The sequence below is a fragment of the Acanthaster planci genome, linkage group LG05, assembly GCF_054643075.1.
Source record: "Acanthaster planci isolate LZ-2023a linkage group LG05, COTS_SCS, whole genome shotgun sequence".
In the NCBI taxonomy this organism is placed as follows: domain Eukaryota; kingdom Metazoa; phylum Echinodermata; class Asteroidea; order Valvatida; family Acanthasteridae; genus Acanthaster; species Acanthaster planci.
The window spans coordinates 18,843,071-18,866,328 of NC_141781.1; the positions used below are offsets into that span (position 1 = coordinate 18,843,071).

The 23,258-nt window shown below is 41.6% G+C and overlaps 1 protein-coding gene across 3 annotated transcripts in view; it reads left to right on the forward strand.

Annotated features, from left to right (window-relative positions):
* The window catches only part of LOC110988733 (receptor expression-enhancing protein 5-like), a 27,841-nt gene continuing 4,583 nt past the window's right edge, over window positions 1-23,258 (forward strand). Inside the window, exons 1-5 of one of the 3 annotated variants that reach the window (XM_022252523.2) lie at window positions 1-244; window positions 11,953-12,046; window positions 17,916-18,054; window positions 19,063-19,219; window positions 20,380-20,400. In XM_022252523.2, the coding sequence (XP_022108215.1) occupies window positions 121-244; window positions 11,953-12,046; window positions 17,916-18,054; window positions 19,063-19,219; window positions 20,380-20,400 (535 nt within the window). In that variant the 5' untranslated portion in view covers window positions 1-120. Of the gene's footprint in view, window positions 245-8,227; window positions 8,550-11,952; window positions 12,047-17,915; window positions 18,055-19,062; window positions 19,220-20,379; window positions 20,401-23,258 lie in introns of those variants that run through there. The other 2 variants (XM_022252526.2, XM_022252524.2) reach the window with 2 other exon arrangements.

Genomic DNA, 23,258 nt, shown 5'->3' on the forward strand with positions numbered 1-23,258 from the left:
CGCCGCGACTGAGATCTGGGAGGGCCCGGCAAGCCATGGTGTGAGCTTGCTGCATGCAGTACGTACGCGCGGAGACTCAGCTGGAAATTCGACCCGACGAGTTACAGAAATTCCTACAAAATGGCGAGTGTTGACAGTTTGCGGGCCAAGTTAGACAAGGCACTGTATGAGAAGAATGCAGTTACTGATGTCCTTGCAAAACTTGAGGAAAAGACTGGTGTGAAAAGGACGTACTTCGTGATCGGTTTGTATCCAATTTCGCCTCCTTTGTGTTCTGTGATCCGAGCAAGTTGCATCAGACCTCATACATACATGTACTGTACATGTATGTACATGTGTACATGTAGGCCTACTGTAATGAACTGTACATGTACTGTACATACGTCGTGTGCTATATGCGTTTGTGTGGTGGGCTTGTTTCGTCATATGCACATGACATAGGGCTTAGGCCTTGCCTCATTCATTGCCAGGCTGTGTCCTATTTGAGGATTGCGCAAGTTAACCCTGTCGCCTGTGGCAGTTTATTGAGCCCCTGACAGTTTTTGCACGTTTTGGAAAATATGCATGCTCTGCAGGCATGGCAATTAGTGGACTTTGATTTGTGAGTAATGTTAGGCCTACTGCCTGGAATGCAAAGTTAGTGGGTTTGCTGAAATCATGTAGATTCTACCTCCATGCTGAAATACTCAGTCATGAAATGTAAGGTAAAGCAGTGAAGGCAGGATCTGCTTAAAAATGGTGAACTTGAGTTTCAATATTTTCTGCCCTTTCTTTGTGAACCATGTGTTAGAAAGTGGTGGAGACTTGGTTGGGGCCAACACCTGGCAAAAACAGTTTGAATGATCTGCACCGGGGGAGGGGGACCATAAGCCTTATCACAAATCCTGCATGGGTGATTTTGCACAATGGTAAAAAGGCATTGTGGAAAGCAGAAAGGGGCAATGTTTGCTCCTTCTTCCTTCCCACAATGCATTTCTACCATTGTGCAAAATCACCCATGCAGTATTTGCAATAAGGCTTATCAACGTTCCGTTAAACTAACTGCGTTGTCTATTGATCAACTATCAAAGTATTAGAAGAAAAGTTGCTGATCCTCAAGTTCTCATAAAGGTGCATCAACCAGACATCCTTTGTGGCACAGAGTCATGGCTTAATTCAACTATTGAGAGTGGTAAAATATTTCCATCTAACCACAAAGTCTTTAGGAAGGATAGAGATACAAACACCACAGGAGGGGGGTGTTTCAGGCAGTTTCAACCGAGTTGATGTCAAACGAATGTTCGAACATGGACAGTAATTGTGAAGTAATGGGCCTAGGGACTTAAACTAAAAACAGTAAATCCAAAGCAGTTATGATTGGAACATTTTATTGATCGCCAGATGACAAACTTGGTCAACAAGTTGATGAGCTGACAGAATCTGTGGCTGTTCTTAAAGGGAAAATAAACTCTAATGTTGTTGTTATTTTGGGAGATTTTAACCTGCCAAACATAGACTTGAATGATTACATGTGTACACTGTTACAGGATCACAAGGCTATAGTGTAACGGGCCGAGCAGGCCGGGGCATGGGAAAATGAATACAAACTAACTTTTGTTTTAAAAAAAGCACACGGCAACAAGTTTGGGGGCACCTCCCAAATTAAGTATTGAAATCACACAAAGCAAATGAGTATTTACAAAGATATTCAGAAGGCAAATTCACAAAAGTAGATAAATTACAGAATTGGGTAACACAAGTAATAAGACCAGCTGCAGGTGCGGAGCAGGAGGAGAAAGCACAGCTGAGGCAAAGAAACCCCAAGGTAAAAGTGGCTACAAAAAGGAAGAAACCAAAAGAATGACCAACGCCCCAGTGCGCGCAGCAGTCTTATGTACCTGCAGAGTGCACCCAACCAAAAAGATATAAGAATTTGAAAGGTGTACACGGTATGCCGACAGGTGGAGCTCAGGTGTTAACTGTAACAATAGTAAGACACCTGGGGATAAGCTCATCAAGATGGTTACTGAATAAGCCTGTTCGATATGACGATATTTCATGATATTTTGATATGATGTTGATATCGGATATCGTATCGTTCGTAAAAACACATATCGGGATATCGTGCAAATCGATATGCAGAAAATTGTCGCGATAAGCTCCAAACGATGTACTGTACATGCGCATAGGGTAGTCAGCACACCATGTGTTGAGCCCTGCATGCATTACTGCATTTAGACCACACAAATACTGTACTCCACTGAAAACTTCCAACCACAAAGTCACTGTTGGCCCCAAGCAGCTGCAAGGGTCTTACAAGTATTAGGGGGCAGAACCAAGCCAACAGACTGTACGCACGTGTAATGTATTGTACATGTACAGTAAACTCCATCTACATGTAAGCGGGCTCTCTCACTCAAGATTCCAGATTGTCATACAGCGCCCTCGTGCCGCACACGTACACGGCCGTTTTCTGATACTCAACTTCGTCTCCATTTCCAAAACAAATTCCCGATAGTGTGCCCGAAGCATTTCAATTAAACTGAAGAACTGTAATGTTGACTCTTTTGCATCTTACTTGATGTTTTGTGCCACTATCAAACTTGCTATTGCGTTTACAACTTAAAGTCAGGTAGTAAAAAAACAGTTGAAGCCTGAACGGAGACAAAGTCGAGTATTGGAAAATGGCCTACATGTTAAGTTTGTTCAATAAGGCGACCCCCAAATGGACAGAGCACATCCGTGTAGCCCAAGAGGGGTCCCTGGTATTGATGTACTTAACCACATGCATGCATCAGTCAAGCAGTGTGGGGCTTGTTGCTTGATGCTTCCAGGCAACCGCGGTGAAGGAAACCAATACCGAAGCGCGATACTTTTATTGCCAACTTACAAGAAGGATTTTTTGTGGTCTTGTAGAAAAGGGACCGAGTGAAACGTACTGACTTACGAGAAATAAATGACAACTTAGAAATGAGGTGAGAGTGTCAGTACCAGTAGCCCCTCTGGTAGTAATTCTGCGTGGCGGGGGAAGGTTAGGGTTAAGGAACTTATTCCATGTTAAGCACCGGGGCCAGATAATATTCCACTATGGTCGTTAAAACTTGTTGCAGAACCACTATTACCTGTCCTCCAAGACTTCTTTCAAAATTCAGTGAATACTGGGATGGTACCATCAGCATGGAAGACAGCAAATGTTACTGCAGTCTTCAAGAAAAGGGCACGTTCAGATCCGGCAAATTATCGCCCAGTGTCTCGTACCTCCGTTCCTTGTTAAGGTCTTGATCGTCTAGTCTTTAGTCATAATATGAAGCATCTTGATAGATATACACTGTACATGATGTAACATTCTAACTGATTGCCAACATGGTTTCCGGTCCAGAAGATCAACAGAAACTCAACTTACTACTACCTTGCATGACATGGGCAGATTAATTGACAAGCAAACAGTTGATGTAGCAGTGCTTGACTTCATGAAGTCTTTTGATAAAGTCCCGCATTATCTTCTGTTAAATATCAACACTACGGCATCGTAGGACCGTTGCATCAGTGGATTCAAAGTTTCCTGTCCGGACGCACACACAGGGTAGTTTTAGATGGTCAGGCTTCAAATCTTGTACTAGTAACATCTGGAGTTCCCCAAGGATCAGTGATTGGCCCGCTGTTATTCTTGTTGGACATAAACAATCTACCAGAGAACCTTGTTTCAGGTGGTATTGTGTGGATAAGGTCCAATTACAGCAAGACCTTCACCAACTAGAAAAGTGGCAATCCAGCTGGGGAGAGAAATTGAATCCATCCAAATGTTACACAATATCCATAGGCACCAGGGCACCGATCAGAACCATCTATGATTTTTGTGGTGAAAACATAAATGTAAGTAGTGTAAACAGCTTAAAATATCTTGGGATTCACAAATCATTTGTGATGGAGGACACACCTATCTGAAACCTGTAAGAAAGCTCAGAGGGTATTAATTATCCTGAGAAGGAATCTGGAGCTGCACTCCAAGGGTCAAACAAACAGCATACTTCACACTGGTTCGACCATTGCTGGAATATTTGTCATCTGCCTGGGATCCCCACTTGGTGTCCGACATCCAGTGTCTCGAACAGATTCAGAGACAAGCTGCTAGATTGATTTTTTTCAACAACTATAGTAGAGTACCTTGCACTGTGACAAACATCAAGGAACTTGGTTGGTCATCCCTTGAGACGTGGCGTAAAACCAACAGGTTATCCATGATGTTCAAGATAATCAATAAGTTGGTTGATCAGTCTGATGGTATCCTCACTCCAAATGGTAGAATCTCCAGGGGTCATGCAAAAAAAAATTTGCAAATCCATGCTTACACCAAGGGTTTTGGAACAACATGCTACAATCTGTCGTCAGTGCAACATCTGTGTCAGCTTTCGAGGAGGCAGTGTGGCAGTTTTTTTCATTTATGCGTTGGTTTAAATTTGCGTCAATCTCCCCACGCAAGGCGCAAACCTAATACACTGCAGTTGGTATGATGTGTCCTCTGGATGCTTTGCCAACTATATTGTACAGATCTATACAGATACAGAAAATGACCGAGGTCAAGTGTTTCTGTGTGGACTGACCGTTGTGTTTTGATCACAAGTAACATTAGAGTAGAGAGACCTTTGCAGAGTTCCAAAACTGTGAGGCACAGTATCAAACTCAAATAAACTTGAATAGATGGAACCACAAATTATAGGCTTACCATATTTTGGTTTTACATGTACATGTTGTAAATGAAGTCTGATTGAAGTTAATCAATTGGACCTTAACATATTATCGCTTAGACTCTAATATAAACCTTATCTCGTTAATTTAATAGATAATAAAATATTTCGCCAGGAATGTACCCCATTGCGGTTTTGTTGCCAAAGTGTATGAGCCTCCTAGAGAGTCCAGCATCAGCTCTGTACATGTACATGTACTGTAGCTGGCCGGTGGACATGTGCACTCCCTCACTGGTAGACATGTGGGTTCCACTCTGGTGAGTGGTCATGTCGGGCGTACTTCATGGCTGGAAGAACGTCAATCAGGCGGTCTGGACTTCCGTGCAGTGTTCCCGGCATGCACTTGACTATACGGACCTGTCTTGTCTCGTATAATTAGCAAGTCAATTTCCACACATCAACACCCGGCAATTGTGCCATCTACAAATAAATATTAAACATTACAACTTCTAAAATTCTGTGCAAAAATTGCCATTCTGAAATCTCAAGTAACACAGTATTCGTGAGAGCAAAATTTGTCTCAAAACAATCCATGCATATCATTTGATGAACAAATCTCCTGAAAATTAACTTTAAAAAAAATCACCAAATGCCTCAAAATTAGATCAAAATTTTCTTCGATAATCAGTCACAAGGAGACAAAAAATGAATGCTTTTACTTCTCTTCTTATGGAACATGGATATCTCACGTGATATAAGCACAATACATCTTAGTCACCAGACTACTCTTTTGAGAAAACCAGGTTTCCTTTATACCATTGTTCGGGGTCCCCAATTGAATACAGAAACAAACTCACACACAACAGGGAGAAAATCTACCTATTTACACTTACCTATTTCTGCAAAAGGAAAGGAAATAAAGAAACTGCAGAAAAATTTGAGAAAAGAAAAGGACTAAATCTGGCGTCAATTGTCACACTTGATATATGAAAGTCTTCATGAGCAGAAATCAAAGATTCCATTTTTACGGACCCTGTTGACCCAAGTGATATTATTCCTTTTGTTTGGGGAAAGTCAATCTGCATTGTGAGGACTGTGACACAACAAAAATCTAAGTAAAGAAGCACAGTACACTGACAATGAGCATCCATTGTTAGTGCGCCATGCTTTTGTTAGATGTTCATAGTGTTAATATTAAAGCTCTCATGTAGAATACACCATTGGTGCGCAGCGGCATGGAGCTAACAGGCATGTTCCGAGTACCCGCCCATCGCTATCAAAACCTGGTTCCATTTTTTCAGGCCGGGCACCCATAAGTGTTCTTTATATTTTAAGGGTACCCAGGTACATGTACCTGGTACCAGTATTAACATAAAACGGGTACCTGGTTTCAAAATACCCGTAAATACACACCCCTAGTAACAGTATATGGTACATACTTGTATGTTAGCCTAAAACATACCAGTGCATACATGTGCATTGTACTTGCACTGATACCAGTCTGCTCTTCAGATGTTCATACATGTACCTACTGTCATGACTGTACATGTTTATACTGGGGGTAGGCTGGGCGTACGTGAACAGTACATGTACATATGTAATTTACCGTACCTGAGACCCCAAGTTATTTTGACTGGAAGCATAAATGTATACATACATACAGTGTGTTCTGTACAGATTTGTTATTAACCCTAACCCTACATAATACTACAAATTACTACTTGAAGTAAAATGTAGCACTGAGCGCTGTCGCTTGTAAAAGGACATGACCTAATTGTTCTCAGAAGCCATACAATACAATAGATAAGACAATGTACCATACAGTGCTGTGGCACTATAAATGGCTTTATTGTTTTCTGTACAAGTTACAATGGAAGTAACCTAGCCAGAAGTAGTAATTTGTAGCGCTAGGTCCTTCAGGCTCAGGCTATTACTTAGTATTTTGTAGTACTGTGTAGTGTAAGCCAAACAATATGCTTGGTGGTTGGGGTTAATGAAACTTATACAAAGTACGTCATGTATGCATTATTGCCAGGTACGCACACACTGAAGTGTGTAAACACCTTCAATCGTGGACTCCCTATTGTTCCTCTTTTGTTCGTAACGGTACTTTTTTGGAAAACCTCCCATATGTTTTGTGCACGTTTTCCAACCGTGGACTCTTCGCCAACTGTGGACCCTATTGTTACAGGTGCACTAGTGAAGGCGTTTACACACTCACCCTTACATACATGTATGTATACTTGTGGGGTATTTCCTTTGTTCTCATGCACAAAACTCCCACACAACACGGAAAAAATTTTCAAATCACAATGGAAGGCACCCCACAAGGCCAGTTTTGATCCTTGTGGGATACTAAAGTGGTACCCCACAAGAATTTCATGAAATAGATATTTCAAATTTACTCAAAAAGGAGGAATTTTCAAGTGCCATTCATCTGTCGCAAATTGAAGTGTTTTACATAAGGGACATACGGTCGAAATGTCAACCCAGGAAACTGAATTTAATTGAAATGGCAGTACATGTGCCGAACAATACATGTATCGGTATGTCTTCTCAATTTTTAATTACTGGTACCGTAGTTATTGCCCAATGTTTTCTTGTGCTTTGTCAAGTTCGTAACTGTAGTAAGAGGTGACTCGTGGGTCACATTGGTTAATCAGTCACATTGAATAATTCTTCCTTCCTGTGCGTGCATCCTTCATGTCTGCCCACGCTCGGTCTGGACACTGATCACAAAGTCATGCTTGATAGGTGTATGCATACGTTTACATTGTTTCGCACAAATTGAATGAATTGTCAGAGAAAAATGTACTGGTCGGCGACAATAATCTACAGTTTTACCACTTTTGCCACCAAAGTCAGCAGTAAAAGTGTAAAAGCCCCCCTAAAGGAGTCATATGCAGCGAGGTATGAGGCGGAGAGAACCCCCCCCCCCTGCTTTGTGTTGGTCATTGTCTCGCAGGAATCTTCCTTTCAGACATCTTGGGGGATGTGTTAAGTAACAATAGTCTGGAATGTGTACAGGGATTGGACATGTTGGGGGGGTACCCCTTGGTCTCATTTCTTGCTGGGTGTAAAAGGAGTTGGTAAATACAGTCATCTGGTCATTGTGGCATTAAGACATGCTACATGTAGTTTCTCCTTAGGTGGTTTGGGTGTCACACACTGAAAGTCAACGAGTGTGGTGTTTTGCCTTGACCAAAGGCTAATGCGCTGACATTTTTGGACAAACTTCCGTGCCTGTGGATCACCCTATGTTGGACTGATTTTCAACTGTTTCAATCTTCTGTCCTGTTGCTCCTGGAATGTTCTTTTGTTGACTGTGGTTGCACCTATATCTAACCAGTGAATGTGCCTTACACTGGTACTTTTGTCATACTTGTTCCATTCAGGAAATACAGCAGGTGTAAATGGGGTCAGAAAGGTTTGTAGTACACTGCAGGTGGAAGTTTCTCTACACTACAGGAAACTGAATGTGTGGGTTCTTTGAAAGGAAACCACTCAAGGAATTCAGTCATCCAGTGACTTCATTCCCTCAAAAGCCCTGACTCTGATCAGTATCCTTTGCACCCTTGACCACAGGGAGGTGGGGAAGTCTTTTGCTAAGTCAGCACTGTTGCAGTGGCCCTAACATGGTGGTGTACAGGAGTGTTTGATGGTATAAAAACCAGAGAAGGATTGCAATTGTTATTCACTTCGAGGAACATTGTTCTCAGTGAAGCTTCCCTCTGCTGTACATGTATCTCTACCCCACGAAGCTTTTGTAAGGCCAGTGGTGCAGTTTTGGTTGCTTGGTCTTCAGTTGGAACTTACCCTGATTTGATTGAGCCAGCACTATGCAAATCTCTCCTACCGACCCCATTGTCAAGTTCTCTCTAACAGGTAAAGGTGTAGTTTGTTAATTAGATACCGTACATGGTATGTAATGTGCAGGGTACTGCATGTACATCATGTAAGTGCACGAATGACAGGTTGCCGATGAGACTTTTGCTTGAATTTTGTCACATGTGCTGTATTTTGATTCTAAACATGCTAAAAGGACATCGATACATAAATGTACATGTACATGTACATGCAGACCGACTTAATGGTATCATGCATATGTCGTTTGCATGTACATGTATTTGTAGTAGTACACTAGTGCAAGTGTGCTGTTAAAAGATGACGGTTACTTGCACAGAGGCATGTCTTGCATGTACACATGTATGTACTAGTACTATACAGTCACAACACAATTTTTGCGTCCTTCAAAGACGGTGCATTGACCTACCTCACTGACGCAGGCACGCCGGAGAGTAAAACAGTTGTTCCGGGCATCTGGCACTGTACATTTTACATGTTTTCTTCTCCATGTATAAACTTTCTGACTCTGACACAAATGCGTACATGTACATGAGAGACAGAGACTACACTTTGCAAATTGTGATTGTCGCACCTGTTTGCAGGTGCAGGGAGCGTACTCGGATGTACATGTACTGCACAACGTACATGTATACTGTTACATGTATCTTTAACATACACGCACATATACAGGTACTAACTCGACAGTGTTACTACTTTAGGTACGGTATGTGAATGGTGTTCATTCCTCCCCTTCCTCGCTATGATTTAACATACCGGTACATGTACATGTACATGCATGCAGCTACATGTACTGGTATGCACTCATTCAGTTTTAGCAGATTTATATACAGTTTACCAGTGACATGCATGTACATGTTTTTTCATGCATATCTGTACATGTGAAATGATACAAGACTGTGCTCAGTATGCATTGGTTGTGGGTAAGCTTGCTGGGCTTCCAGTGCGTTCATCCTCATACCCAGGTTCTCCATGTACCCCGGTACATACTGAGTATTGCAAGGCCAACAAAAAAAATAGCTGTGTTTCCGGTTACCCGACCCAACCTAGAAAATTACGTGGAACCTATATCTTTTTATTCGACAAATCAATAAAATAAAAAACTTATGGTGCCTTGCCCCGAACCTAATTTTGTGTACATTTTATTGTTTTAATTTTTTTGCATGACATGGACAGCTCTTGTGTGTTTGTATTTCAACAACCAGCTGCTTTACTGCTCAATCACAGTGCTGATCTGTAATATTGATAATATTAATGTGCACATGTACATTATTAATCTGACACTGGCTTTCTGATAGTACCTGTTACATATACATGTACATACCGGTACATGCATTTAGAGTAAATTTAGAGTAAAAAAGATATTTTACCCAACCAACCACCCTAATTTATTTTTCAGTGTACATGTAGCAGGAAACACAACTAATTTTTTGTTTGGCCTAAGACTAAGAGAAAACATTCTCTGCATGGTTACAGCAATTCAATGTGCAGAATATACACATGGTATGTACATGTTCATGACATGTGTAGGTGATTATGCAACCAGTGCTGTATGTCATATAGTACTTGTACATTGGTACCTGTGTGCACATTTTGTATACTGTACATACATGTACATGTGTACACGTAGACAAATTTACATGTACTGTATTGTATGTACATGCATGCAGAATCCATACTGTGTGTGTACTTACATGTACATGTACATGTATTTACATTACATTGACAAATTTCAGTGTATGCATGCACTGGTACATAGGTACATATACATGTATGTATACTGGGTAGGTACTTGTAACACCTTACAAAATACGCATATGATTAAGAGGCCGTACTACATGTAGCAACAAGATAGGTACTGGTACTCTCCTGGAGCAAAAAAGACCTTGTGAATTTAGAAGTGGTAGCATTTTAAATCACAAGACTGTCTGACTTATCTGAATGATCCCAGAGTAACCCAGTCGGTGATCAATACTTAGGGAGCCTTCAACAATAGTCCAGACACCAGGTAAACAAGCCAAGGACAGAAAATGGAATTTAAACCTGATAAACCTGACACACATTTTTTCAGCTGTGACTTGTTGTCTTGCAGTGTGTGAAACTGTTCCAATGGTCACTGGCCATATACATGTAGTGCTGGTACTGCGTACATGTACAGGCACATACAGTACATGTACATTGTATGCCCAGTTTGGACATTTTTCCCATAAATTGTAAGCTCTGTTTATCAATGCGAGAAGTACCCTCCCCATGGACCGGTGCGTGTTTACACAAAATTTACTTGTTTGCTTATGTAATAACAGTACATTTACAAAGACAGTTCAAAGGATCTGTAAATACCCCTCTGTACATGTATAAATTGACATGTGCACACATTTGTAATGGTGCACAGTACAATGTACTTGTACATGCACATGTACACCTACTGTACAATACATACTGATGTACTTTGTTTGATTTACCCTGTGTCACATCGTTTAAATGCGACACACTTTGGAAAACTTGTGATGCAATTGAACCAATGTGCAGCATAAAAGTGGGATGGCAAAAAAATGCCCCTCCCTTCGCATTTTGCTCCTGTGGCAGTGAAAACACGTGTGCAAATTGAAGCAATGCCACACATACACTGGTTGCTGCCATGCCGTGTCCATGCAAAACAATGCGCGAGACAAATGCTGCAACCAGTCTGTGTGGCCCAGCCAAAATACAATTGTAGTGCCCCTTTGTTGATGAGGTCTGGATTGCGTCACATATCAGCCTTGGGTACATGTACCACACAGTACATGTACATGTACATGTACATTGTATGTATGAAGTACTGGAGGTTTTGAGCACGTTCATACTGTACTTGTACAATACGTGTATTAGTTGATGTATCCTTTACCAGCATATCAATAATTTGCTACAAATGTGTACCTGACAGGTCGGTGCTTGTCAAGAGCTTTTGGGAAAAAATATTCCCGTGGTTGCTGTGGCTGGACTCGAACCAATAACCTCCTGCTTACTAGTGCAGTGTCAACTGTCATACGCTGTCAAACACCTTAACCATTGAACTTGTCTAATAGCTGGCCTGCATGATCAAATCCAGCGTGGTGCAATCACACAGCTTGTTTCAACAAGCACTAGGAAAGCATCCAAGTCCACAGTGTTGTAAATTGCTGCATCAAATTCCCCAATCAATGGAAACATTCCCTCTTGAAGCAGAAACTCTACATGTACTTCAATCATATGTACATGTACTGGATATACTGCATGTTAATCGTACCTGTATGAATACATGTACATGTGTACACATACATGTACATGTACATGTGATGGTACAAATCTCTATATAAACTATTAGTTTTGTAAGTGTACACTCACATGTATTGTAACATCAGTTTATCCCCATCTAACTTTGTTATACATGTGCTTGTATTGACAGGTTTGGCTGCTGTGGTCGCCCTGTGGCTTGTCTTTGGCTATGCTGCATCATTCATCAGCGCTTTCCTGGGTTTCCTGTATCCAGCCTATGCCAGGTAAGCTGCCGAACGTTCACCGCCGAGCAACATCTGAAGTCCCTCTAGCGCCACATATTGGATCAAAGCACTGTGGGTTCATAATTTGATTAAGCTATGCGGGGATGGGGGGGATACTCCAAAGTGACAAGTACCCTCGATCAATGGCTACTGACTTCCGATGGCGCATTCATAATGTGTGCCGAGCGGTGCCTCATGCAGTACTAGTAGAAGGCGGGAACATGAGAGATACATGAAGTTGAGGGAAGTGGGAAATTGAAGTGGGAGGGCTTCATGAGTGGAGTTTCCCTTCATGTGTGTATTTGATAAATTTCATCAGTGTTAGCACATGTACATACATGTACGTACCGGCACCCGTACTTCAATACTCTTGGCAACTCCATGTAGTCAATTGAAATTATGATTAAATTTCACTTGGTGGAAATAAAGTCAAGTCCGGTTCCCCTGGAATTGAATCTCAGATACTCTGGAAAAGAATATGTACATATACTTGTAGGTGATATTGTTTTGGACAGTGTGGTGGTATAGCCCAGCTCTTAATGCCCGAACATGTACATGTACCAGTAAGTACAATGTAACTCAGACATGTAAGCCGAATTAGTGACATTGTAGAGTACGCTTAAGTAATTTCTTGAACCTGTAATGTACCGGTAGTCTATTGGCATGGGCACCATAATACTTAAGTGTAACAGTTGGCAGAAAAATCATACATGTGTAAAAATTTTGCAAACTGTAAGCGCTGTTTCATGGTGTGGTTTAGCTTACAGTTGTGTGTGCTTAGAGATTTCCATTAGCATGCACACTGCATACAGCCTTAACAGCATGCACCAGAGCCTCTGCTAGCAGCGCCGTGAAATTGGGCCCAGTTTGCGCGGGAGGAGGGGTGTATTTGTGCATGCAGCAGATGAGCAGACAGCCTAGCAGATCCTGGTGTCATCTTTCTGTGCGGATTCAAACCTTTCCGGAGTGCAGACTCTGACATGCACATGTACTGTACATACCAGTATCCACCCTGAGCTGAAATGCACCCTCACCGGTAACAGAAAGACAGAGGTCTTGCTGGCGTTTGGCGTGCACGCAAAGACCGTGCATTCCAGACTAAATTCATAGCCTAATCCCGCTTGCCTGTGCAGTGAGTGTAATTCCAAAGAACTGTCAATTTCTTTTCAAAACACGCCCTCTTTTGTTCCTGCTCGGAGCGGATACCGGTGTCTGCAGTGTTGCAAAAGGCATTTCTCACATTTGTTGTGAAAGGTTACGAAGACTTCCATTTGTGAAGTGAATCAAATGATGCGCTTCTGTTCTGATAATGGCACATGTACATGTACGTGTCGATAGGTAGTCAGTTACCGCTACAAGGGCATGCAGGTCATTTTGCCCAGATCCAGAATTACCAGCATAATATCAATGTACGTGTACGTGTAATCAGCGTTAACATGCAGAAAGGCATCTCACAAGTCGGTAATATCATGGCTGTAGATATAGTCTTTGGTATGAATTCACGGATCAGTGATCAAACAACACATTTCACTATACATGTACCAGTATGTACATAAAGTAAAAAAAAAAAACAAGATCAGTCAGAGAGCACGGCTTGACAATAGCCTCTCGAACCCGATCAATGAGATGACTGCATCCAGGCTATAAAAATATAGGCAGAACTGACAACGGTATCTCCTGGTACCCAAAGCATACGTGTACAATGTCTGGACTCTGGAGCAGTGGACCGGGGTACTTGTTTAGTGTTTGCCTGTTTAACATGGCAAGCACCAAATTAATTTTTGTTATGAAGGATTTTGAGGACCCTATTAACATGGCATTATCAACAGTCATACAATTCCGTCGGGGGGGGGGGGGCAGTCAAAATTGAGCCACCAATCCAAGCTAGCCGAAATTTTGTGGGATTAATTAATCCAGATGCAGTGTAAATGTAGACCAGTTCATGATGTTTACTTTATCTTTTCAGGTAATAATGACATGCACATGTGCCAGCAGGATTTTTCTTGTGGGTGATAGAAGTGTTTTCATGTACATTTTTGTAAAAGCTGTCTGAAATTGATTACAAATACTAGTACAGGGCACAATATGCATCGTGGAGAAATTCACAACACATGGTATTGGACCAGAGGCTTTCTGTTGTTTGATTTGTACAGTGTTATGCTGCTGCCAGGTATACATGTACGTACATGTGCCTGTACACTTACATAAATTTGTAAATTTATGGAAAGTTCACTGATACCAGTACATGGATATGGTACATGTACATGTATTTATTGACTGAGCTAAACTTGTAACATTTTTGCAGAATAAACTGAAGAGTTTGTTTAAACAAATTAAATACCTTACAAGTAGGCCTCGGTTTTGATGACACCACACTTTGTTTACAGGTGCACAAGTTTACATATTGGTGTGGTACCAGTCAGGGCCCACAATCTGCTGAATCCCATAGGAAAACACACATATACAGTACAGTAAGCATGGTAAGGTGTCATCAGTACATAGGCCTACATGTATTTGACGGGTGTGCTATTTTGAGATCACTTGCAAACTCAAAAAATATGGTACAGGTACTGTACATGTACATGTACTCAATCTACTGTATGTCATAAATGTATATGTACTTGCAATTTTCATCCCAATTGGCCTGGTACCTTGACTCCTGGAGGACTGATCTCTGGTCCCCTGGCTCAGTACTGCACCTACATGTAGCTCACTTACTCCCAAATCAATTCCATGCCTGTGACAGGAATGTCGGAAGTATGTCAACAATGTTCTCCTTCATATAAACTACAGCTTACGGATGCTACTGGTACCCTGGCATCTCAAATTTGGGTGATGATGGAAAGAGATATATGATGCATGTATACATGGATAAAAATGAATTTGTTTGTACACTGTAGTACAGTGTGTAATCTTCACTCTGGAAACCCTGCAATACATGTATATGATATATCAGTACCACATACCAGCTCAAAATTCATACACAGAACACTTGTGTAAGTGTGTCTCGGTGGAGACTGAGTCATGTGTAATATACATGTAGAATAATGTTTAACAAACACACTGTAAATGGCATGACTGTACAGGTACCGGAATGCTACTATTGCAAAGATGTACATGTACATGTACAGGCACATGTACATGAAGGTACATGTATCTGAAGCGCATTGTAGGGTATGTGCATGCTTGCCCTGTCCCATTTCCTGTGTACATGTATACGGTATGTACATACCGGTATGTGCAAATCAGTACCATGTACTGTACATGTACATGTGTATATGCACAATGCAAAAGCACAAATGATTAGGTTATGTACATGTACATGCAAATACTTTTATGTACCAGTACACATGTACATGTATGTTCTTGTGTACGTGTACATACATGTACAGTACATCGATGCTTGACTATTGATCAGTTGTCGTCGGTGCATTGATCTGAGCTCTTGTCCCTACATGTAAGGTACAGGTACATGTAGATTAAAATGCACAGATATCACATACAGTGTACAGGCACATGTAAATCCCAGACATGTGGAACACGATGTGTATACGTGTACATGTACATACATGTACTGCAAGGATGTGGATGAAAATGTGGGAAAGGTGACATGCATGGACGTACATGTACTGATACATATACATGTATATGGGCATTGTATAGTTCCCCCATTTAATACAATTTCAGGTGGTTTTCTCCTTTGATTTCCTGGTTTTGTTCAGTCACCTGTACATGGACGTGTATCACATTACATGTAGGGGTCTGTAGAGATCTTTGTCCAATATATTTAAGGGTCCTACATGTAGGTGTACCGGTACCTGATCCATATATCTTTTTGTACATGTACATGTACTGTGCCTGTCGTCACATGTATGGTACATGTATGTGATCCTGCTAGAACCGCAATGTATGTACATGTACATGCGTGTATTATGTACGGTACATGTAGAAAGGAAACACTGCTTACTACAGACACATGTCTATTCCTTCGTCTATGGTATGGGCGGCTCGATGATTGGTGGCCTTCGGGGCATTGCATCCTTCTAAAATTCAAAACTGAGAGTACGTGTATGTACATGTACACTGTGCACCTACTGTACATAGCCAGTACCCTGGTCAGCCTTGAGTCCAGGGGACTACCAGTATATACATGATATATACATATACATGTAGGTAATGTGGTTAAAAAATTGGGGATCTACATGTACATGTAGTTGGGGGGCCAACTTTGCCCTGATGACACATTTGCTCATACAGCAGCTGTTGTTTGAACATGTGCACAGTCCCAATTAGTGTGACCATGCCAGTGCATTGCTCATTATGTCATGCATTGCGCTTCACTGCCATCAAGCAAACAGATGACATCAACATCCCCAGCACTGAGTTTGTATGCACAGGTCACTTCAAAAGGCAGTGCTCATCAACACTGTGTATGTATGCAGTCAAGGTCTGAAGCACACCCTACTTGGAAATGTGTGTATGTACACACATGCATATGTACTAGCTCTTGTACTTGTTATCGGACTGTGGGTACTGAACATTGGTTGAAATGTAGAAGTTGTTGGGACCAAAAATATTATGGGGACAAATTTTTGTCTTCGCAACTCTATCCTGAACTTTCCAGACAAAAGAAATTGCCCCCTTAATGCAGGGAAGATCCTGCCCATCCAAACATTTGTGTGCAGTGTACATGTAAATCATGCATGCATACCGGCACCTACACTGCATTTTCAGACCCTCACAAATACAAAGGATGTGAGGTCAGAGTTGAGATGTTTTGTCAGGATTCCCATTTCACTCACGTGACTTGTAAATGTACAGTATACATACGCATGTGCCAGCAGTAACTCCAAACATTACAGGTATCCTACAGCCTGACAGCATGCACCGTATACCAGTACATGTACTTTACATGTATTGCATGCATTTATTGGCCCATGCACACATGAACACGAAAAACTGTAACTCTGGATTGGAAAATCAATATAGGGCATGTACATGTACACTGTAGTCTGTACTGTATTTCTGTTTATTTATTGTAAGGGGGAAAAGTCTGATGGCTGTAGGACTTCAGTCAACAGTACTTTTTCATGACGTACATGTACATGTTCTTGTATACATTATGTGCACATTATCAGGTACATTGTACGTGTACATGTATGTACGCATGTTGCACCTTTACGATGTAAATGTCAATGAAGTGGGCCCTCATGAAAGTCCCACTCCAGGGAAGGGCACTCCATGGGAAGAGCCTAATTTGTCTCTTGATGATGAATGTCAGATATATGACAAGCGTACAGTACTGTACATGGACGTATTTCTGCCTATGAAACCCCACCAACTGACAATCCATGTGTGTCATGCACATGTGTGCACATTTTAGTGTGGGCAGTTTCATGGATGTGTACAAATACATGTACTTGACAATAAACTGTGACAAAAATCAGCAAAGGCAGGTCTATATTTACGTGTTTACTTTTGCTTACATGTAGGGTTGAAGAGCTCTTATGTTGTGATTATAGGAGAAATGTACGGCACATACATGTACATGTACAGCTGTATGGTCAGTGATGGTGGTGTGTTTTCTGTTCTGGGCCATTGCTTGAATACTGTATTTCGAAAAGTTAGACACGTATTATTGTGTGGCCTTTCCCATGAAACTGCCCTAGACTAGTACATGTACATTGTATGGTACAATGTACATGTGTGCTCACTTACATGTGACCACATGTGCTGACTGCTCAGATGACTGTCTGTTTCTGTTGGCGTTTCTGTACCGTTTTACCAAGTTGTCTGCATGGTTAGACTAAAAAAGTTCAACTAACCTACGTGTAATCTTCACCCATTTATTTGGTTTGGTTATTTGTAGTGTGAAGGCCATCGAGAGCGTTCGCACTGAAGATGACACCCAGTGGCTGACCTACTGGGTGGTATACAGCGCCTTTGGTATGGTGGAGTTCTTCACTGACATCTTCCTGTCATGGTTTCCCTTCTACTACCTAGCCAAGGTACAGCACGAGTAGAATGAAACCAGCAGATTCAACTGAGCCATAAGGCCAAACAAAAAAAAAGCTGTTTTTCCTTTTATTTTTCGGTGTAATAGGAAACACAACTAACTTTTAATTTGGGCTGATGTGCATGATTGCCCGCTTTGCTTCTCATCCATTGGTCAGTGCTGCACCAGTTGACCAATCAGCAGGCAGTAGTGTACACTTACATGTACAACTTGACCAATCAGAACGCGGGTTTTGAATGTAAGGCTGCATCCAGAGTCTTTAACTAGCGGTACTTGTAACATTCATTCATTCATACAGTACCTGTGGTAAATGACTACACGTTATCAGTCGTAACTAGAACTTTCGGCCACGGCCAAAAGTATGTTTGCTGAGTTCCTTGTGCCTACTACATGACACCCGCAGAGTTTTTTCCGCACACTACCGGTGCGTGCAACTGTGCAGAAATTTTCTCAGTGACTAACCATGGCATACCATACACCTTCAAATCAAGCCAAAGATGGCTGTGTCTGCCCAAGCGGATTTCCATGTAATTATTCCACAGTCATCTCTCATCAGTCATTTCCACGGTCATTGATTGGGAAAAAGCAATTGCATCTGTGTGCCTTGCTCAAGCCGTCATACACAGAATTGACTCTGTGCACGGATTCAAGTCCTCCTTTTGAAGACAGGGCACCAGACAATTGAGACAGTCTCAATATTTGAATATGGTAAGGTTATTTGGGATAAAAGCATGTTGTATGTCACATTGATTCATGAATAATCAGTACATGTAACTTGGCACACGCTGTGACGATGGGGGATCTCTTGTGCGAATTGATTATTCTAAATAACCTATGATGGCTGGGTTTTAGTGCATGTTGTCAGAAGACTGTTGGAAAACTGAATTGGCTGGCTAATATTTTTTGGGAGGGGGACATTTTGTACTTTTTACTTTGTTTTGACCAACGATTGAAGCTATTTTGTTCCTTTTCCTCTGCCTGTGTTTCTTCTTCTCTGCAGATGCTGTTTCTTGGTTGGTGCATGGCCCCCATCTCTTCCAACGGATCCCAGTTCATCTACAATCGCTTCATCAAGCCCTTCGTCCTGAAACACCAGAAACAGATGGACGAAGCCCTGGAAAAAATGGGCGAGGTGGCCAGCTCCACTCTCAGTGAAGGTAAGCTCCTTGAAAGCAACACTTCCTCATCGGACATTTTTTGTTAATTTCAGAAGTTTGCCCTGCCCGACGCATATCGTACATGTATTATCACACTGTGTGCTCAATGTTTGCCCCGAAGGCTTGCGAAAAAAATACAAGTAAACTCGGGTGGGACTCACGATTTCCATGTTTTTCCTGCTTACTGTTGCAGACGTCTTAATCACTCGACCACCGAGCTTGCCAGTGGCAGCAAACACTGAGCATACAGTGCGATAACACGCGTTGGGCAGGGCAAAAATCTAAAATTAATTAACATCTCCCCGGTGCAAATCCATCCTTGGAAATATGACATTTTTTGCTCGGCCATCTTCATTTCATTAGGAATCCAAACTTGAATTGAAAATGTGATTATGTACAAAAACATACAGCAAACTGTGAAAGTTGCCAGGAAAGAAAAATGCTACTGTAGTGTCGTGAAAGTTAATTTGTAATGCAAATTTGTGGAGAGCAAATTTGATCAGTGTGGTATTTCTCCACTCCCCTCTCCTTCAGGCTTGAGATTCGCTCATTTTGGACTGTTTTTCATTGGGTGGATTCTACCGTAGCGATAATTTTGTCATGAAAGCTTCACTGTTTTCACACATCGTTTAAATTTCCTAATAAAAAGTTGGTTATTAAAATGAATGACAAGAAAAATGTAAGAGGAAAACAATTGCTTGATTATACTCACTTCGGAACATGCAAATCAAGGGTGTAGTGGGCTTAATTCCCAGTGAAATTACAGATTGATTTTCCGTTATCTATGACCAATGATGGCTGAACATTTTCCTGTAGTCAATGCTAGATTAGGCAAAAATCTACTTGTGAGATGCATGCATGCTAGAATTAGTGCTCAGTGTAGCCTAACATAAATGCATTTGAATTTAACATGTTGTAACACACATGTAAACCGTCTGTGAGCTGCAAATCATTGCACATACTGTACATGTACAAGTGGAGTTTGTTTTTCTTTTACTTCTCACATCCAGTTGGTTGCAATCCATCTGTGTTGCCCTTGCAAACTTGTACGCTCAATAAACACGTAGACTGTGTGCAACTGTTGTACATTTTTCCTAACAACGACTTTGCTTTTTTATATTGCCTGTGCTGTGTCTGTGTGCTCTGCATGTAATTGGCAGTTTTCAAAGGTGTCGACCAAGGTAACGTACCGTACCATACATCCTTGGCTGTCCATGTCAACCTCCTTCCATCCCATAAGCCATGATCCATATTTCCCATTTCTTTTACTTCTTTTGGCATGTACCATATTTTTGCATGTTTTAGTATTATTTTCCACGTTTTGTGTTGATTTTTTTTGGGGGGGGGCAGTATTGTACATGTACGTACCTGTATGTACATGTACACTGTACATATAACATGTATGTGCACTTGTACCAGTACATGTTTGTATGTACATGTACATGTATATGTACGTGTACACTGCATACATACCGGTACATGTACATGTACTCTCACAAGTTATTTCTATTGCAAGTTCTGTTTTTGTGAATGAAAATATTTGGCAGTAGTTTATCGTGCAATCCTGAAAACTCCACAAAGTGCGCTTCAAGAGACTCGGATATCGCACATTCCTCGACGTACCCGTTTGCCAAATCTGCGACATGACCTGTATGTGTGTACCAGAACATGGCTGGAATATAATACCAGAACCAGATGTGAAGAACGATTTGTCGTCCAGGTGCAATGGAACACAAAATTGGAAGTGACCAATGGATCCTTCTAATTCAAGCAAACGATTGGCAGCAATGCCTTGTTTTTCTGCTGGTATTTCCAATACCGTAAACACAAATGTTGCTTCTGCCATCTTGCCCGCAAAAGTCACAGTACCACAAATGCAGTGCCATTGTACACGTGTATTTGTCTCATCATGCAAGGATCTGGCTTGTGGTCTCGGTGATGAAACAATTACACATGTAAGTACATCACACAAGTCAGTTAGGTCCACTTGGCAAGTGCTAAAGCTTTTTCCTAACCAGCTATTTATTAGGTAGGTGCACGCGTACATACCGGTACAATGTATATAACAGTACATGCAAATTTGTACAAGCACACAGGTTCCACCCATTGGTCAAACAAATCCTCCTGTGGCTTCGAAATCCTTAGAAGAGTTAGGAGTACATTGTATAAGAATTGACAGTATTCAGAAGTCAGCCATATTGAATTGAAAGCGAGTTTATTTTTCATTTTGAGAACCTACCGGTAAGAAATAAAATTCATCACTCATTAATTTGATTTATAGTGAGGACTCATTTAAAATTATATTGGTATCCATCCAAACATTTTCAGCAACACTGAAAAAACTGAAAGTGAGGCATGAAACCCAAAATAATCTGGCCCCATTCCATTTGACAGATCACCTTGAATACAGTTATTTCAGAAACATGCTCACAAGTGGCATCCCTGTGAAAAAGGTCTATTGGTCCTTTTGCTTGCAGAGATGCATGATTGCCTGCTCTTGTTATGGTTGAGTTTGTTTCTCCTCTGTCTGTTCTAAAAATGCTAAATAATAACTCTCATTCTGAACCTGTCTGGATGAACTCTATACATGATAACATGCTTGCTAAGCAGTGGCGTAGCCGGGGGTGGGGCCTAGAGGGCACGTGCCCTCCCCCACACAAGCTCCCAATGGCCCCCAGGTGTCTTCCCCCCCTCCACTGAAAAAAAAATGGAGGAACCGATATTAAACAAGGCTTACAAAAACTTGCCCCCAAAAAACCACACCACTGAAAACTGGTGTCCCCCCTATAAGATGCTGGTGTCCCTTTGTGCCCCCTCCTCCCCAGTAGTAAAATCCTACATGTAGCTACGCCACTGTTGCTAAGTGCAACTGCGGAGCATTCTCAAACTAAAAACTGATCATGAACATTACTAACGACTACAATTCACTTGAATCCGTCTGACACATGAACCTCTAAATGATCAGTTTATGCTCATTACAAGTGTGACTTCACACAAACGCAAATTGGACTTGATACAGCATCCTCAGTGAGTTTCCAGCCAATTTCAGTCATTGCCAGTGACCAGCCTTGAAATTGCTTTGACATTTCACATTTGCACCGAGGTTCATTATTGTGCCAAGTGTGAACTGACATTAAAGATGTGTGCAAACATCTGTGGCTCGTCAAAACACACTGAGAAGGGGATTTACCAGTAGGTCCTCTGTATTTGTGGGCGTAGCCGCAACGTTTGGACACACGTTTGGCATGTTTATAGTTGACGGCGTGATGATGAACTCTGGTTGTCGGGTGCTAAAGCCTTTTGGGGTAGTTCATAGTCGTCAAGCGGCATTCGTGCATTGGGCATGCAAAATCCGTGCAAAAGGCACATAATTGAATTGTTCGAAAGGCCACATGTACATGTAGGTTAGGGACCGTGTCAAAAGTTTAACCACTTGAATTCGTTGGCAATGTCTTGGTGGCACACTTCATGGTAAATCACCTGTATTAAAAGCCACCCTTACAGAAATTTCATAGATTTGGAGATTGTTATGAGCCCTTTGTATTGGATGAAAGAGAGGCTGCACTTGCAAGCTTGGGCCACTTTGAATGGATTTTAGTGTCGCTTACCAGCCAACATTCAAATGTACATGTACCGGTACCAATGCACAAAAAAAGGTAGCCACGTGAAAGAGCATTGGTCTGGCATGCGCCATTTTTTCTGCAGTGCCAGGATGTGCAACTCCATGCAAAGCAGATTGAGGTACATGCAGATGTATATTGGGATACGGCACCAATCTTTGGTACTTGGCTTTGCAAACCTGCATGGACTGGGTACCCTAGCACAGTTACTGGTACATGTACACTGTAGATAGAGCTGGGAAGCAGAAGACTTTGCTTAGCATACATGTATGTTGAGTAGAAATCAGCTGGTAACCAGAAGCATATGGTGGGTATACTGATACAGCTGAGCAAACTTGATTATGCTGAGCTTATTCTGTGCTTAGAGGCTTTATGTACAGGACATGAAGAACAGAATTTGCTAGCTTAACTCGCATACA